The sequence below is a fragment of the Podarcis liolepis genome, assembly GCF_965112155.1.
Source record: "Podarcis liolepis genome assembly, chromosome: 8".
Lineage (NCBI taxonomy): Eukaryota > Metazoa > Chordata > Lepidosauria > Squamata > Lacertidae > Podarcis > Podarcis liolepis.
The window spans coordinates 79,210,230-79,229,766 of NC_139560.1; the positions used below are offsets into that span (position 1 = coordinate 79,210,230).

Sequence of the window (19,537 nt, forward strand, 5' to 3'; positions counted from 1 at the left end):
CCTTTAGTCTCTCTGTCCCTTATATTCTCTGAACACTAGGACCTCTTCCCAATCCTTAGCTCCTCTATGAGGCTGTAATCCCAGACAAATGGACAGCTTTCCCTTACTTGCAAAGCTACTGTAGACTATTTATTTCCCTGAGCAAGTTCTGTCTATGCCATTCCACCAGCTCAGCCAGTCCCTTTCAGAAGTTTTACCACCACACGGGCAATACAGTATAGATGGGGTAAGTAGAAAACACCATGAGGTGATCTTTTTAAAAATCTTAAACAGTTTCACGGATTCAGTATACATTGCTTTACTTTTTACATGTTATGATTATCATGAAAAGGCTTTTGTGGACAGCTTCCACTGAGGCTGTAATAATGTCTAGTATCAGTCCCTGATTTGTACATGCTCACCCCAAAGGCCATCAATAAAGGGTGTTACACCTATATCATATTTTGCCAAATTTTGTCAAATACCTTGCACTTTTTTGTAACTTTATTTACCCACTCCCCTGCCTTTGATGTTTGACATTCTGTATGGACAGCTCCTGGTGCTGGGGCTTGAAATGCAGTGGGATACCAGGATCTGCAGGATCTGATTTCTTTCTGCAGGGCCTGTAAGACAGAGTTGTTCCGCCTGGCCTGTGGCTTGGAATCAACTTGATCCCCTCCCCCCTTTCCTTTTTCCTTTCTCTTTTCTCTTTCTGTGATGGAACTCCTATTTGGGGACTTCCTTGGCTTTTTTCTGGCCCACGTAGGACCAGTCTGGATAATTGGCCTTGGTGAAGACTTGACATTTTCATCCCCCAAAAAGTTTTTGATTTGAGTTCCTACTGAAATGAGGCTGCATTTTTAATGTTTTAATGTCGTATTTGAATCTTGTTTTTAAGTTGTATTTCAATCAATTATTTTTATACCTGGTGTCAGCCGCCCTGAGCCCGGTCTTGGCTGGGGAGCCACTTTTAGACAGACGTATCATCATCTCAGTTCTTTTCAGGTGGAAAATAGTTGGGCCTAATCTCCCACTTCCTTTTTACCCTACTATGACACGTCCCACTTCCTTCAAAACTATCTCACTTTTTCCTCCCGCTTTGAAACAACTGTCAAAAACATCCCATATCCTATTTTCTTTTGCTTTGAAAATATCCCTCTTTCTTCAGAAACGTTGTTCTTCTCTTTCTTTTCCCCACTTTGGGCACTGCATGTGTTTCTATGCAGATACTATCTTCCACTGCTGGTGATGCTGTTCGGATGATGAAGTAGCAAGTAAAACAGAAGTAAAGGGGATAATTTCCAGTAATCTCCACATGTTAAACATAATATGTAGATTGGCCCTTACAATGTAGGAGATGCTTTAATAATTGAAACAACTGATATTTATCACATAAATGGATTCCCTGATTTGATAAAGTTTGGCCTGAATACACCTGCTGTTTTACATTAACAGCTAGCTAAGAAGTGCAGTTTATCTTATGTGCCATCAGTAATGAAATGTTTCTCAAATATTTCCCACATAAAATTGATAAGGTACCATTATCCTCTAATCTGTAGTGGCTTTAGTACACAAAAAAATTAATAGGCAAACTGGGCCACAGTAGATTAAGATACCATGCTTCACACCTAGTTGAACAGGTAAAGGTGTATGTATGTGTGCATGTGCAACAGAGATTTCACACCTTTTAGACTAGTCTTTAATCCTCCACCCTGGATGATGAGTATGCTATAGAGGGATGTGTTCATGGGTATATAATACATGTTATAGTATCCCTGTCTATTCTTTTCCTATACACTCATCAAGGATTATGTTGACAAAGGGAGGGAATGCAATTACAAAAGTCCCCAGCCAACACCAGTCCTTACAATCATTTATTAAAAGACTTTCCACACAAACCTTAACTGCCAAGGAAATTTTTGTTCTACTGTATTGGTATCTGTACATGTCCTCAGATACTCACTCCATCTCCACCCGCAGCCTATGCTTTAAATAACTTCAGGTGTTGTGCTCTATTCATGCAGAAGTCCTATCAGAGATTCCTGACAGCACTTTCTAAGTGTTCCTATAATATGTATTCTTGTAGTAGAAGCCAGTGGAGCTGCACTGCTCTCCCACCTTCCCAATCCCACATATCTATGCCTCATATCAAGAGGGGGGGAGGCAAGGCAATGGTTTGATGGGGTCCGGGGCCAGGGGCAGATCTAATCCAATATTCCTGTGCTGTACTCGCACCAAGCTCCTGCTACCTTGCTCCTCTCTCTCTTGGTAAGTGATAGGAACACACATCATTGGAAAGATAGGACTGCAGGCTTTGTTACAGGTATGAGTACAAATTTTAATATATGAACTATTGCAGGGCTTCTCAAACTTTTTGTCCCCAGAGCCCAGCTGAGACAGCTAAAAATTACTGAGGCCCACCAGTCACAAAAGGATGGTGCAGGGACAGTCAGTCCCAAGATGAGGCAGAGTTTGACATACTCGGCTTGCATTTAAGGACATAATTTTCTACTGATATCTAATTCGTCTTTAGAAATTTCTAAGTTCTTTGCTACAGCGTTTTCCTAGTGGCAAGGAGTATCATAGCTCAGGCTTCCACAACTTAAACACAGACATTTGCTGTGGAGGTATTGTGACTCAGCCTTCCCATTCCTGGCAGAATTTACTAGAAGCTCTAAGGATAAAATATTTTCTTTTATATTTTTCCCTTCCTGCACTGATATGTCCCTCAACCATTTTTACCCATCTCCTATAATATATTCTCCCATTCTCCTTTCACACTCAGGTTGTACTCTATTCCATTCTCCCCACAACCAGCCAGTTTCTTTCAGCCTTCCTCCCTGGTACTTTAAATTCACATCTTCCTTCTATAAGAGTTTTCCTTTCTTATCCTCCTTTTCCATTCTCTGTTTAATAAAGATGATTATATTAACCCTTTATCTCATTTTTTTCACCTCCTCTGGCCCTTTCCTCTCAGAAGAAGGAGACCTTCTTTTCCCCTGAACAAATCTGTTTCTTGGTCACCTTTACTCTGGTCAAGGAGTCACTAGTGCCGGTACTGGTCCAGCCAAAAGACTGGCAAGACTAGGGAGCGGGGAAGGCAGGCAAGGAGGCCATGAGCAGGCTGTGATAAAGAGGCCCACCTCAAAGTCACCCAAGGCCCTTTTGAGAGACACAGAACTATGACATATGTATATCATTAACATGGATGTTTTATTGTTTTGTTTCAAATGCTGTAAACTACTTGTTTTGGAAAAGGCAGTATAAAAATCTTGAAAATATACAAGTCCCTAAATATTATGGGTACAGTCCAGCCAGAGATTTCTGTGTCATTGATTTCATTGTGAGAATCAACTGTGTGCTTAACTGTCTTATCATTGAAATTAGTTGCACCCAAAATTGCTTACACTAGAATGGGATGTGTCCTATATGTGCATTCATGCATTTTGTGGGTACAGATGCAAGTTCATGCATAGAGGTAAGCATATACTTACGTGTATATTCTATTACTAATCTAAAATAACAATGTCAGAAGGCTATTAAGATGACTGGGTAAATTTAATAATTCATAAATAATTTAAATTTAAAAACTCTAATATTGCATCAACATTTTTAATACAAGAGAAAATTAGTGCTGAAATATAGTTTTGCTTTTATACTCAGTACTTGTTTATAGTTTTTCCCTGATACTGGGGTCATTCATTTGAGCCTTTAATTTTTCCCATAGTAAATGGGAATAATTCACTTTTTGAAGGGTGATGGTGTATGTTCTGTATTAAAACACACAGAGTTGTTGCTAGGCTTCTTTTTTTTTTAACATGAATGCTGAATTGTGAAGTTGCTTCAGCAGCCGGGTGCTAAACATAAGCCTATGAAGCAATACACCAGAGAGGAGCACAGAAATATCAGAATCTCATAGGTATACATTATTTTGCTCACTAACCAAGCAAACAAGAACCTATTGCAACCCATTATAAGCACACATCAAACAACAAACTTGTCATAGAAATGAGAGTTCATTCCAGCTATTGAACAAAACTATTGATGAAACTGGGTAGGATTTTCAAAAGGAATTAAATCTTTTGGAGAGCTTCAAAAATAAAGACCCTGGAATAAGCAGAGAAAAGCTCTGTTGCATGCAACAGTGATCTCTTTTTTTTGTATGTTCCATCTGTACTGTTTAAGGTACTCCACATTGAATTATATAATCAAGACTATGTCTCATCTGCAATTCTATACTTGGGGAAATAGTCCTCGGCTACTAAAACATGATCTAAAATAAGTAGGATTTAAAGGTAACGGTACCCCTGCCCGTGCGGGCCAGTCGTGTCCGACTCTAGGGTTGTGCGCCCATCTCACTTAAGAGGCCGAGGGCCAGCACTGTCCGGAGACACTTCCGGGTCACGTTGCCAGTGTGACAAAGCTGCTCTGGCGAGCCAGCACCAGCGCAGCACACGGAAACGCCGTTTACCTTCCCGCTATAAAGCAGTACCTATTTATCTACTTGCACTTAAGAGTGCTTTCGAACTGCTAGGTGGGCAGGAGCTGGGACTGAAAGATGGGAGCTCACCCTGCCGCGGGGATTCGAACCGCCGACCATGCGATCGGCAAGCCCTAGGTGCTGAGGTTTTACCCACAGCGCCACCCGCATCCCTTTAATTGCTGGTAAATTGGTAAATTGATTATAGCACTCATACTAAAAAACCCCACACACATTCTGAATAGAGTGTAAATAGAGACTGTTTTCTTAAGGATTTAGTTAAATTGACCAACATGCCCCTTTTGGGATTTATTTATTTTTTAATTCATGTGTGCAAAGTCCAATAATATTGAAGAAGTGTTCAGTATCACAATAGACCAAGGATTGAAGTGCCTCGTAAAAATACACCCTAGAGGGCTAATTTACACAGTGATGTACATTACATAGCCTACTGTTATACTTACCCTACTTCTCTGAGCAGTGAGAGAGGTTTCTTGGGTGTGGCATTTACCTAGGCTTGGTTTCCTTTGTATAGTAGTCATTTGAGCCTTTTGGCCTTTAATGATATTTGAATTTATTTGCAAAAATATAAGTTTAACACAGCTGGAGACAAATAGCTGAAACATTACAGCACCAAAATCTGTTGCCCTATATCAGATCTCCAGAGAGTCAGCCGATACCCCAAAATGTTTATGTAACTGACAGAAACCCAAGGCAGCACTCCCTCCCTTTCTCTGTCACTCTACAATTCAAAAATAGCAAATTAAGTAAGTAGGGAAAATATGCCTTTCTATCCCAGTTAGAAATTTTTGGGAAGCAACCAGCTAGCAATCTCCCTAGCAAAATATGTACCTGAAAACCTGTCACCAAATACTGGGAATTTTCAGCATCTTCAAAGCCTTCTCTTATCTAGACCTCAGATTTTACAACCCCATCATCTAGTATGCCCAATACTAGTGGTGATTAAACTCCCCTTGGCTTGATTTCTCTCATTGGGTTCAGCAAAGCAAACTATTACTCCCAAAATGGAAATTAGCTTGTTCTTCCCTGAGCCCAATTCTGAAATTCAGATCCCATCATGTTTCTGTGATGCAATCAGTGAAAGCCTCACTTTATCCTGAGAGATCCTGCCCTGCCACACCTTAACTTCCCACTAGCCCAATTATGGTGAAGAAGCCATTCTGTGGAGCCTCCCTCCTTTCCTTGGACCTTGAACTCTGCAGAAAGAGTGTATCAGGTAATTTCCAGGGAACTCCACTGTCGGTATGTTACAGAAACACCCTTTAAATCTATGTTTACTGGGATACCTGGCACCTGACTGCTGTTGCAGTTACATAGGCACCAGATAAGATGATAGGTTCACAGTGATACCTCCTTACTGTTGCTGAGAAGAGAAGTAATGCTGGAACAGAGTTCAGGGGCTCACAGGGGATTGGGGGATTAATGGGGTATTAAAGTCCCTACCAAGCTCTGTTGGTCCAAATTTTGGAATTGGGCTTGTGAAAAAAACAAGCTATTCTCCAGTTTGGGGGATAATACCTTAATTTGCCAGGCCAAGTTCTGAACTGCATGAAGATTTATATGCAAAGGTTTAGATGATTAAACAAACAACTTTGCTTAGAAAAAGAATGCATTTACACAAGGATGTTCATCTCCCAATAAGTGCAAATTTAAATGAATGAAATCTGAAATGGCTCTCAGAGATCAAATACCACAGACAGAATTTTCCCATTACCCCAAGGACCTTTCAAATGGTGGCAGGACACACTGTACAGTGGTAATCATCAAGTGTTGATAATTCATTGATAAAACATCAATATGTGTTTCCCCCCTAGTCTAAAATTTTACATAATCAATCATTTATACCATCCCAGGAGTAGAGATATGTCATAAAGTACCCAAATGTGGACAGGAACTAGACTAGTTTTTTCCAATTGTGTTGTCTCCCAAGCAAGAAGTCAGAATTATATTCTACAGTTGGATTATCTAGGCTCATAATAGTTTATTCTGAGGTTCTCTCCACTTCACCTAGAGCTTTTTATCTGCATTACCCTTGGGAAATTTTGCTGTCTTGTTTCACATGTCACACTTTTTTTGACTGGCATGAACTTGCTCCAGCAGAACACATTGTTTAAAAAATAGCTAGCTCTTGTGCACACTGTCATAGCTGACCTATTTTTGTAGAATATAATGGAAACAACTGTGTACAGTAATTTAATTCAGGAATCCCTCCCCCCGAAAACATATTCAATATGTGACACACTGTTAATGTAGACTTTGCATTTAAATTGGCATTCTCTTTTAAAGACCAAACAGTTAAGAGATTTTTGCAACGTTCACTCCACGTCATAATAAAGAATAATTAAGAACCATATGAAGATTAGAGCGGCACATTTTATGTTGTCACATCTGGGTGCAAATTAGTAATTATATCAATTGTTAAAACCACAATGTGGAAAGATTCATTTTTTCCAAGTTATTTTGTTTTTTCTCATGCGAAACACTTCAAAACTACTCTGTGAAAATCAGACTTATTCAGTTTTCTTTGCAAATTTCCACCATTTCTAAGTTATTTGAAGTTCAGATGCATTTTGTGGGGAAGAGCCAAAATGTATTCAATCATATTATGTGCTGCAGATGAACCTTCATTGTGGCATGCTAGAATTTTTGTTTATGTACCATACAATGCCTCCTGTTTAATTATACCCGTGACTGAAGTCTCTGAGGTCTCCATGTGAATGAAAAGCTGAAAGCCGTGTATGATGATAGGTATCTTTAGGGATGTAGGATTTATGTGAGTAAAGTTGTATTTAAATAAGTAGGAGTTCTGACTGCATTTGTATTGCAGAATTCGGCTTCTAAAATTTTGGCTTGCTGCAGGATTGCAATAAACACCTTGTGAAGCAATTAGATTGCACATCATTTTTTTAAGTGATTGGTGGAGGACACTGAAATTAGTGTTTAAAAGAGTAAAATAAAATCGTGTTTAAAAGAAATGTATGAAAATAAATCCTGACAGAATCCTCAGCAATATAAAATGCATAGTTTAGTACTTAATAGCCTGGTCCTCTACATCTGCTATCAGTGTTTTTTGCCACTGGAAATTAAGCAGCATCCTATGCTTAGTTCATAGTAGTATCATTTGTACTTAAGAGAAAAATACAAGAATTTGTAAACATTTCCACTTTGTGTAATTGTGTCAGTCGTGCTGTTATAGCAAGAGTAGTCAGTGTTGGGTCCCCATAATATTACTTAGATAAATAAAACAAGCACAGGGTATTAGGTCCACTATGTACATAGGTTCTAATATGTCTTTCCATGCAAAATTCTAGCAATTTCCTTCTTAGTGTAGGAGTAGCCAAAGAATGGCAGCTTCCAGGCAAAAAATGTCATGTCAAAACAGTCTTTGCTTTGCTGCTTCCCCCGCTAAATGCTGGAATCAAGAAAACATGGGATGAATAATTGGCAGAATCACTGTCTGTGGGAATTGAAGGCTTGGCAGTACAGTAATGAGAAACTGCAGCAGCACATTCACTACCTAGGGATTGCTGAGGGAGGGAGAACTGTGATGGAGGACTGGGACGGCTATGAGCAGAGGAAAGGAGCTATGGGTAGTGGCTATGCAAAGGGAGATACAGTGGCAGAAGCTGTGGGGGTGTGCAAATGGTTGAGGTAGATGCTGTAGCAACAGAGCCTGTGGTTTTCACCTTAATAATACTTTAGCCTTAGAAGAACCTTTGCCTGTTATTGTTGGGTTAGTCATAACACTCAGAATTAACATATCCATATATGTGAGCTTTGGGATCACCTGCCAAAATTATTATTTAAGTCTTGGGCAATATATTTTGCACCATAAGGAACAGTCCTGTTTTATGTTTAAAATATCATTCCCAAAGTCCAATGGACTGCTTTTCCTTACAGTAGCTCCCGACAGTTCAGTAAACATATTTTTGTGTACATCTGACACAGATGTATCTCAGATGTATCATTGAAAAGATATTGATATGGGAGTTAAAAATCATGCGATTAAAAAACAATTAATGACTTATTTTTACTATTCTCACTGCCCACGTACACAATGGACAAATACCCAAGAGGAAGAAAATTGTGTTTTCTTTTTTTTTAAAGAAAACCAATATGAACAGATTCATCCATCCCTGTGTACAAGAGTCCAAAGGAACTCTTCCACCAGAACCTCATTTATTTAGACACTGCCAGTGTACCCTTCTTGTTACTCTTATGAGAGTGAACAGTTATCCCTGGGTGGAGTTGCTTATCATTTCAGCCTCTTACAGGCATACCTCTTGTAGGCTTACTGAATTTTTTTCTGCAAGAAGGTTAAACTGGATTCCTTTCAGCTCTCTAGGTGACTATTCCAGAATTGGCCGTCCAAGAAGCAAGGTAACCTCCTTTGTGTGGGAAAAATAGGTGGTGTTATGGGTCCTACAAGCCCAAAGAGACTTACAGGGCCTTTTTCTTTTCCTCTGGTCATAAGTTTTTCTGCCCTGGGTTTCTCTCAATGAGTTGTAATAATTAGTTGAGTTGTTTAGTAGATGTCTGGTAGGTGCTGCTGTTCTCACACAGACATTCTCCACCTGCAGCTCTCTACACTCAGAGCTTTCCAAACTGTGTGTCACGACACGATAGTGTGTAGGCCGCAGTGTGTAAGTGTGTCGCATGAATGCTCCCCACGGTCCTCCTGGGGCTGGAAAGGGATTAGTTTAACCTCCGGTTTGCTTGTAAAATTGGATTACTGTGCCATGAAATGATGCATGTCTGAAAAGTGTTCCACCAACATGAAAAGTTTAGAAAGCTCTGCTCTATGGTCTACTGTTTTAAGCTTGCATAGAGTCAAATGACCTGTTCAAAAATATGATACAGTGTTGCCCTCAAGAAGGGTGATTATGTTACTTAGAAAGAGTGTTTTAGGTGCAAATGTTGCCCACCTCCCTCAGTAAGGCTAATAGGGAAGGCTAAGCTAGAACCATCTCCCTAAGAAACTAGCTTTCAGCTGATAATATTTTAATGTGGGAGAGCATTCAAATACAGATTCCCACCCCTACCTGCAAAATGAAGTAGTAAATCCGAGTAGGGCTATACTACACATTTCTAAACTTACCATCCAGCTTTTCATCTAAAATAGTGTTTCCCAAACTTGGGTCTCCTGCTGATTTTCGATTATGACTCCCATCATCCCTAGATAGCAAGACCAGTGGTTAGGGATGATGAGAATTGTAGTCCGAAAACAGCTGGAGACCCAAGTTTGGGAAACACTGATGTAAAAGATGCAAAGTTCATGTAACTTTCAGAACAGCCACATTCCTTAAATTGAATGGAGAGTTCACAGAGATAGAGAACCTTTTGCACATTTATGCATGTTGTTCCATTACTGAGCTACAATTCTGGCCTTGCCTATTCAGTGATTGGCATTATTTTACATAAACATTTCAGTAAATTTTGCTTAAACCATATCTTAAAGTAGGAGCTCTGTCCATTAGTAATATCATTCACAGGAGAATAATCAGAACAATGTAAGATAATATAGTAATTTGGAAATTTGTACCTATTTAAGAAATACATACAGCAAATTACCAAGATCTGAAACTAAGCATGCAGTTCTATAGCAAAATTGTGATGTTGCATGTGTATTTTATGATTTGAAAAAGCAGTGTTAAGAGATGCAAAAACATTTCAATATTTACATTTTTTTTGTAACCCTTAACAGTTTTATATTGTATTTTGGAGTGTTTTATTTTGACTGCTATTGAGATGACAATACTACCATTATGCAAAAAAGGATTGGATAAGTATGGTGTTTTCAAAAAGAATGTTTATATAAATAGAACTAAATATAGAGATTTGTGAAGAAATTATAATTTGTTTCTGTACCACTGGCAAATAAACAGACCACAGGCAATAATTCAGGGCTAGTGATGAACTTAAATTGAGAAATAAGAAGACAAAAATTCTCAGTTTAAACTGTACAAAATTAATTGCAGCAATTCTTATACACAACACTGGGTTTAATAACTACTTCTGTACACTAACTTCTCCAGTGTTATCAGCTTTGGCAATGCCCACCAACCGCTGTAGGCTGGGGGAGCTCTTGGATATATTCCCCATCGAAAAAGTGGCAACTATCCGCTGGGTGAGGTGCATACTTGTATATATCTTTTAAGCTTTGTTTACTAAATATAAATCAAATAAACATGAAAAATCATATCTCCATTGATTTTAGGGCAATGGATTGTAACCGCTGTGTAAGTGAGGAGACGCTTGTATATGTGTTCTTAGAAGTAAGCCCCGCCCTAAGTAAATTAAAAAATGTTACACATTAATACCTGATTTTGAATACTGGAATTCAATTTTATTTATAAATTAACATAAATCAGTGTCTTTGGATGAACTGTAATCTTGCTGGCATGATCAATTTTGCTGATTAGCTACAAAGTGGATGAAATAAAGTTGTAATTTAGGCAGCCCATATTGTTGTTGTTTAGTCGTTTAGTCGTGTCCGACTCTTTGTGACCCCATGGACCAGAGCACGCCAGGCACTCCTGTCTTCAGCCCATATTAGAAAAAATATTATTCCTTTTCGTGTTCATATTAGAAACACTGATGACTTTCATGAAAGCATTAAAGTGTTTTCTGGAAAATACATGAAACAAAGTGAGTGCATTCAAATTAACTCTGAAAACTGATTTTAAAAGGATTCAAGAGGACTGTCATGCACACTTTGCCTTCTCCATCAAAGTAGTTCTTGAAGAGATGGGTTAGTTTAGAGTCTTGGTAAGGGACCATCTTATTGGTCCCATAAGTTTGATGCTCCCACAGAGCTTCAATACAGGTCCTCAGCATCATTAGGGTCTGATTAATATTCCATGCTTCCCGTAGTCTGTTCCCTTCCGCTTTGGTTCTGTTTGTTTTCCCACTCCCTGCTAAGTTAACCAAATATAACTGGCTCAAGGTTATCAGCTCTCTGTCCTGTAGAACATTATCCCCACTGGCATCAAGTGGCCCCTGCGGGCCAGTTTGATCAGGAACACACTATGGGAACGGCTGGATTCATGATTGAGTTGAGTGTTTGCAATGTGCCTCTTCTTTTGCCCTCTCCAGAAGACTTCAAAAGCTTCCTCCGTGGATTTGACTCCAACCTCCATGCATCCTGCAATGTACATGTTAAGGTTCTGATCCTTGTGGAAAATTTGGAACTGGGAAAGTTTTGGTTTGATGGGGTCGAAGGGGCCTTCATCCAAAAAGTCATAGATGTAGTTGTTATAGATCTCAATGTTGGAGACAAACACACTGTAAACATTATTTTCATCAACTTCTTCTACTTTGCAGTTGTCTTGGACATTGATCATATCAGTTATTTCAGGGTCAATTTGCCACCAGTTGCTAGATGGAGTTTTTGGAGTCTGAAAAGCTTCTAGTTTCTGACGTTCAAGTAAAGCATCAACATCACACTGCACCTCAATCCTATTCTTATCTTCCAGCTTGAACACATATTGTTTGGCCTGCAGAGATCCTATGCTGTTGAAGATCATGTCTAAGCAGCAAGGAAGCAGGCCACCGCCACCAGGAGAACCAGTCATGGTGTGGGTTTTCCCACTTCCAGTGACACCGTATGTAAAAGGGAGACCATTTCCCCCATGAATCAGATCATCCGCTAGAGGTTTAGCAACGTCAAACACATGTCTCTGAGACCCGCCAACATTAAAAACCTCTTTGAATGAATATTGAACCTCCTTATACATACTCCCCATTGCGGAAAATTCGGTATCCATCTGGTGGGTGAACCTTGACTGTTGTAGTATTGATCACTTTTATGCAGCATTCTTGGTCTGGCACACTGACTGGGCGCAGCCTGCAGTATACCCCAATAAGGTCCTTCAGACTTCCTGTATCCATTTTTCTGCCTAGGCTTCCTTGAGGTTTTGGTTTTTGCGGCCTCCTTCATCCCGCCGAGGCCGCCCCACTCGTCTTTCCTTGCTGTCCTCTTGGTGAAGGTTCGATTTGAACGTTCCCTCCCTACTCTGGCTTTCCTGAGATCGTATAAGTCTTTCAGATCATGTGTGTGATTCAAGACGAGTTGTTTTTAAAGTGGTTGATACACAACAATATAGCAGCCTGAGTCAAGATGCTTATACTGTCAGAGTGAAAGAAGTGCAAGAAAGGATATTCCCACCTTGAGTTGTGAGCTGGCTTTAGTATGAAGATCCTGGCCTGTATCAAGCCCAGGTTCCTCATTACATCTTAACTGGGGAGCTAATGTCAAGTCAACAAACCAGGAAAATGAAACAAGATCATATTCGGATTTATGAAACTTCAAACAGTCATCCAAACCAGGCTGCCGCGTTGTTGTTTTTTTTAATTTTACCCTCATGTGTGCTGGTAACACCTCCCCTCCCTCAATCAGTGGGTCTGCACAGGTGTAACTAAAGCTTGATTTTGGACTGTGTTCTCTCTGCGAAAATCTCATACTTAATCCTCTGTAATCTAAATCTTTGCTAAAAATAGATTTTGGAGGAATAGAGTAGTGGTTGCTTCTACATGCAGATGACAGGAAATGGCATTATCTGCTAAGATGGCTGATATGGTGATTAGTTTTAGCATTAGCATAAGTTTAAAGGATTCCTTCCAAAATTTGTATGAGAATATACAGTTTGGCAGAAACTCTTGGCCTACAAAAATAAGTCGCGTTTCTTAGGGAAAGTGACATCACATACAACAAAATTTATGTGCAAGGACATGTTCACTTTTGCTTCTCACAGGTATGTTAAAAATGCCTATCTTAACAGAAAGCGTCTGCTGAAGGTGAAGCGGAATGTTTTTTGGCCAGGTGCAACTAGGTGGCTTATACTCCTTTAACCGATCTCAGCAGATTCAAGGCCAGCAGGAAAAGCTGTCATGGAAACTTCACTTGCAGCCGTAGGCTATTTGCCTTTTTTTTTTTTGCATTATTTATCATTTTATTTGTATGCTGCCCTTCCATAGTTAAAACCATGCACAAGGCGGTTTACAACATGAACAAAATTGCATAATTACAAACATAACAAAAGTTGTCATAAAAATAAATAAAACATCAAAATGATTTCCACATAAGATCTAGGATAAAGATACAAAAAATAATTTAAATAACTGCAACAATGCCCTCCTTCCAACCAAACCCTCTAAACAGTACCCCACTTTAATGGATTTTAGAAGCAAATACAAAGCCTTAAGAAAGCTAAATTGTGTGATATAGTATTTAGTGACCTGGCTGCTCTTTAGTGATGTGGATTTTCTGGGGGAAAAAATGAACTGGAACATTTTCTCAGGGGAAAGCCTCATATTAGACTGATTTGCCTATGGAAATTTCTATCAGATTTTTTTTTTTTTTTGCAGTGGAAAATGTTGTGATGTCCTAGGGAATGATCTAATTTACCATGTTTATTTAGTAAATTAAACTAAGGAAGTACCCCATATTAATTTATTGTTCCAATACAGCTCAAATGTAAGGACAGTGACCTGGATTCAGTTAACCTATTGTGCTAGCAGAAACCAGCACAAAGGCTTCTGCTAGTGCAATGGGCCTTTCCTCCCATGTGCCCCTGCACTTCCTTCAAATCTGCTCTGCTTCTTTGAAATATCTTTTTAAAAATGTAAATTTGGAAGTGAGGATTCTGTATCCTGAAGCAGGCTTCCAAACATGGATTCTATCTCTGCACTGAGAATTACATATGTAGGGAGAGCATTGGGTGTGCACTGCATGACAGTTACACACTCACAGGCAAATACAGTGGTACCTCGGGTTAAGTACTTAATTCGTTCCGGAGGTCCGTTCTTAACCTGAAACTGTTCTTAACCTGAAGCACCACTTTAGCTAATGGGGCCTCCCGCTGCCGCCACGCCGCCGGAGCACGATTTCTGTTCTCATCCTGAAACAAAGTTCTTAACCCAAGGTACTATTTCTGGGTTAGCAGAGTCTGTAACCTGAAGCGTCTGTAACCTGAAGCGTATGTAACCCGAGGTACCACTGTAGTCCACGATGGCTATACTTTGCATGACAGAAATAGGCAATATACTTTGAAATACTTGTAGCTGGAAAGCACAAGAGGGGAGAGTGTTCTTATGCTCAGGTCCCGCTTTCAGGCTTCCCATGTGCATCTGCTTGACCACTGTGAGACTAGCATGCGGGACTATATTGCCCACTGACCTAATCCGGCAGGGCTATTCTTACATTCATATTAATTTCTCAGCAAAGAGAAACCATAGTGCTTAGCTAAGCTACCATAAATTACTGTCATAAATAGTACCTAATGTGCACGGTGGATTAAGTGTCCCCTATCAATTAAATGCATATAGTTGCATTCCTGAGAGTTACAGTAATCAGCAAATATATTCTTAGTGCTTAGTGCAAGTAGAAGTAGTTGGGTAGAACCGTTTCAGGGATGAAACAAAAATGTTACAGAACTTCCATTATACTATAGCTCTTCCCTTCTGGGACCTATTTCTGCCTCCTGCCTTTGCTTACATGAGATAAGTGGAACAGAGCAGTGGATTATCCAATACCTTCTAAATGCATCTGAGGGAAGGAAGATAATTGTTTAGGAGGTAACAGCATCACAGCAAGATATTATTGCTCCACATTTCAGGCATAATCGATGGGGAATGGTATTTTGTGCAGCTCCCATTTATTTTAGAAGTCTTTGTGCAAGACAATTTCCCCATGATTGTGCCCTTCATCTCATTTAGCAATTTGCTTCGGCCTATGAGTTCACAGTGGGACGCGGGTGGCACTGTGGGTTAAACCACTGAGCCTCTTGGGCTTGCTAATCAGAAGGTCGGCAGTTTGAATCCTTCAACAGGGTGAGCTCCTGTTGCTCGGTCCCTGCTCCTGCCAACCTAGCAGTTTGAAAGCACACCAGTACAAGTAGATAAATAGGTACTGCTGCAGTGGGAAGGTAAACGGCGTTTCCGTGCACTTCTCTGGTTCGTCAGAAGCGGCTTAGTCATGTTGGCCACATGACCTGGAAGCTGTACGCCGGCTCCCTTGGCCAGTAAAGTGAGATGAGTGCCGCAACCCCAGAGTTATCTGTGGCTGGACCTAAAGATCAGGGGTCCCTTTACCTTTATGAGTTCACAAGTAACCTCTGTATTTTAGCCTCAGCTCTCTGAGGCTACACCTATTTTTACAGGGCTCTTCTGAGGACTATTATCAAAAGATAGGACATGTAGTGCTAGTACTATATAATCATTGTCATAATAATCACTAGCCCTCAAGTAATCAGCAAAAATTGTCTAGTCATAAGGAAATGCTGCAAACTACCCCCAGAATCAAACACATAGTTCAACCAGCTTTGGCGGAATTGCAGTCTCTCATCCCCACATTTCTATTGCAGCCCTGACTTTGTGAATATCTAAATGTAGAGGCTCTTTAGTTATGTGACTTTCTCTCTTCCTTAGGAAGCCCAAACACAGAATTATTCAGAAAAAGTGTAGAAAGGCCGTGGCGGGGGGGGGGGGGGGAGACACACGGGACCAGTTACACTTTCATGAGCTAGACACTTATAGATCTGCCTCCTAGCACTGCTTTATCCTGTCCTTGATTGGGTGCTTTGTTTTCTGCACATTTTGTTGCATTGCTTTATTGAATAGTTTCCACAGTTATTTTATTAATTTAATCTTATGCACTTATATATTTGTTAGCTGCTTCCATGGAGTAGGAAATCTACATTTTAAATGTTAGAAGTAAATTAGAAATAATAATAATCAATGCATTCTGATTTGTTCACTTGGTTCCACTGCTGTTTAGTTTACATTAATGCCCTCATGTAAAATAATAAAATGTGAAATAAGATTTGGAGTTCAAAGTGCTTGAGCTTGCTTCCCTTTAACCACCACCTTATTTTTTATTTATAGACTGGTCTTATTGTTGCCTGTTACCAAGGGTTTGTGGATATTGTAATAGCCTTAGCACAATGCCCTCACATTGATGTAAACTGGCAGGACAATGAAGGAAACACAGCTCTAATTACAGCGGCCCAGGCAGGTAAGGAGGTTTGGTCCTCATTTCATTTTTTTTGTCCAACAGTTCATGATTGTAAATGCTTATTTATTGTGATTGCATTGAGCAAACAAATGCCAGGTTTCCCCCCCAACATGAGTCTTTAGGCTAGCCCAGCAAGTATTGCTGCTCTGTCCTCTTCTGTACATTTCAGAAAAGCTTGTCCCTTTTAATGCAGCTCAGCACTATAATTAGTGACACTATTATTAATTTAATGCACACCAGGCTCTGCTTACTAGATTAAATCTTCTGGAAGTGATTAATACTTTTCATGGGGAGAAGATGATGTACTCTCTATTACTTCTATTACTGTATACCAGGGGTCTGCAACCTTTAAGACAAAAAGAGCCACTCGGACCAGTTTCCAAAGGAAAAAAAAACTGGGAGCCGCAAAACCATTGCGACATTTAAAACAAATATATCTCCGGAGCCGCGACCTGACAGTGGGCGGGAAGGTGACGTCGGGACGGTGCGTGACTAACGCACGCACCGCCCCCATGCGACGTCACAGCCAGTACAGCGCCTGCCACAGTGGGGAGTGTCGGGGCGCACAATGCGCCTCCTCCCCTTGCTAGTATCCGCCCTGGAGCCGCAGCAAAGGTGTAAAAGAGCCACATGCGGCTCCGGAGCCGCGGGTTGCAGACCCCTGCTGTATACCATTAAAGCTACCATATTAGTGAAAAAAGTGTCCACTTTTATTTCTGACCAAGTAGTAATAATATTACAAATGGGAGCTACAACAAAGTGTTGCAGTGTATCCATCCTCCTAATACTCTTGTTAAGGAAGTTATTCCATTAAAGAAGGGTATTCAACTTTGTTTTTTATTTCTCTTTTCTTGGTTTTCTATTTTTCTTTTCTAACCCCAAGCAGTTCTCTGAACCCTGATCATACTTTTTCCATTGCTGTGCTGACAAAAAAAGAATTTAAAATTGGCATTCAGACAAATATACAGAAGAGTCTAAGGCAACTGTGCTGCTGCAGCCTTAGAAAAAGAAGTAATGAGAGCATAGCAACACTTGGGCTGCAGATAAGCCTATCAGTGAAAACGTTTGATGAGCACAAAAGGGTGCCTAGCACAGCTTCCCTGCTCTGAACCCTCTCTCTCTTCAGCCCCCCAAGATCATGTTATGTCCTGCATACAAAAGCTTTCCTATTCAATTCAGCGAAAGAGTGCAACAAATATTAGGTTGAGCACAGATGCTTTAAAATATTACTTTGTAATAAAAACCAGGAATGTAATCATGTTCAGTTCATCATATTGTGCAATATAGAATTGGCAAAAGAATGAAGCATGAAGTTTTGAAATGATAAATTCTGGGAAAATTCATTTTAGTTATATTATTTAAGAGGTGCTTAGAATTATAAACTAAATATAGTTTGTGCTAAAATTATTAAATTAATGACAACAGATTCTAATTATTGACAACCTATAGACAGTGTAATGAAAAATGTGTTATGTTGAATTTAATGAATATTTGGTGAAATGCAAGCATGGCAGTTACTTCCCTCTTGGGAATCACTGAATGCTGTTGTAAAAAAATATTAGAGCTGATACAGAATAATGATTCATAATTATTTTCTGGAATCCCATTACCAGAACATGTGTGTTTTAACTAAGCTGTATTCATTTTAAAAAATGAAATGAAAAACTCTTACCTTATCTGATAATTGTTTTGTTTCATTTTAAATGCACTGTGTGGCTATAATTTTTTACTACAAAAGTATTTGTGTGTTTTCACAGCTGCCTTTATAGAAAACCAATGCCTGATACGGCTTTTTAACAAGAGTTGGGTGGTCTCAGATATTGTATAACCTGCTTTGGGCTGTGTCCACCCAGGATATATATCTGTCCTGTTAACGGATTAGATTTAAGGCTGCTCTTTTCTGACCTTTATATTTAATTATAATGAGCTCAGTATTAATTCAGAGTGTTGACATTGGCTTGATACTGTCTGCCAGTATCTGATACTGCTCCCTAAAGAAAATGAGGCTAAGTAGACCACAGGATATATAAGAAGTTTCCTATAATTGTATGGAGTTATTTTCCTCTTTTCTAAAGCTGAATGACATTGGCCTTGATCACATATTACTGAGTAAGCTGGGGCTAGGTCTGCATGCATGATCCAGTCCACCAAGCCTTCCAGAGTCACCTGCCAGCCCCCAATCCAATTTACTAGGATTGTTCCTTGGGGGGGACGGGGACCCACCCACCAAATCACGGAGAGTCAAGCAAAGACTGTGGTAGTGTGGTAATCCTTCCTAAGTGGCTAGCCAGCCCCCAATTCAATTAACCACCAGTAAATTTGGGGCAAAACTAAACAAACAAACAAATCAAAGCCCCTCAACCAGACAGAGTTCCATCCCACCCTGTGGTAACAGCCCTAACTCCTGTGTGGATCCAGAAATGGCTACATATTACACACGGTCCTCCACAGCCATTGTCCCTGAACGTGCTCCAAGCATGACTGGTGAGAGGGAGGATGTTCATGGACTTGCTAAGACATGTCGGTGCCACCTTGGAGCAAGGTTGGGGTTTTTTTTGTTTTTTTAAGGACTTCCTGCCTTTTCAGGGTTGCTGCTGGGGAAGGTTGGTGCTGCTTCTTGCCAGGCGTGGCTGCCTCTGGTTTGCAGAAGAACAAAAGCAGAAAGGATGCTTTTTGTCTGCTTAATATTTGGGGTGAAGTGATTGTTGTGGCTAATCAGTGGTGAGAGGATCTGGAAAGGGAGCCCCGAGAGAAAAGGCAGTGAGAGTGTGTGTAAAAGACAGGAAATAGAGAGACAGGCAAAGAGTGGAGAGAAAGAGAAGTGGAGATGGGTGTGTGTTACAGATGTTTCTCTGTAAGGGAAGGGAAGTCTGCAAAGAAGGGACTGCCATGCCCACTTTAAAAATGTGGCCTCTGACAGCTTTCCATTCAGGTAAGATTGCCCTTAGCTGAAAAAAGCTTTCCCATCCCTGCAGTAAGCCACAGTTGAGAGTTCTCACCATCTTTGTTGTTTGGTTCTAGAAACAAACTATGATCCCTAGCTT

At 40.0% G+C, this 19,537-nt stretch overlaps 1 protein-coding gene and 1 pseudogene across 5 annotated transcripts in view; one reads left to right on the forward strand and one right to left on the reverse strand.

Annotated features, from left to right (window-relative positions):
• ANKRD33B (ankyrin repeat domain 33B) overlaps positions 1-19,537 on the forward strand; it is a 35,930-nt gene that overhangs the window by 3,298 nt on the left and 13,095 nt on the right. For all 4 annotated transcript variants that reach the window (XM_083519422.1, XM_083519423.1, XM_083519424.1 and 1 more), the window contains exon 2: positions 16,364-16,493. In XM_083519422.1, the coding sequence (XP_083375548.1) occupies positions 16,364-16,493 (130 nt within the window). The remainder of the gene's footprint in view (positions 1-16,363; positions 16,494-19,537) is intronic.
• Positions 11,144-12,370, reverse strand: LOC310713822 (kinesin-like protein KIF23; annotated as a pseudogene). Its single transcript has one exon. The product of its transcript is annotated as a kinesin-like protein KIF23 (transcript).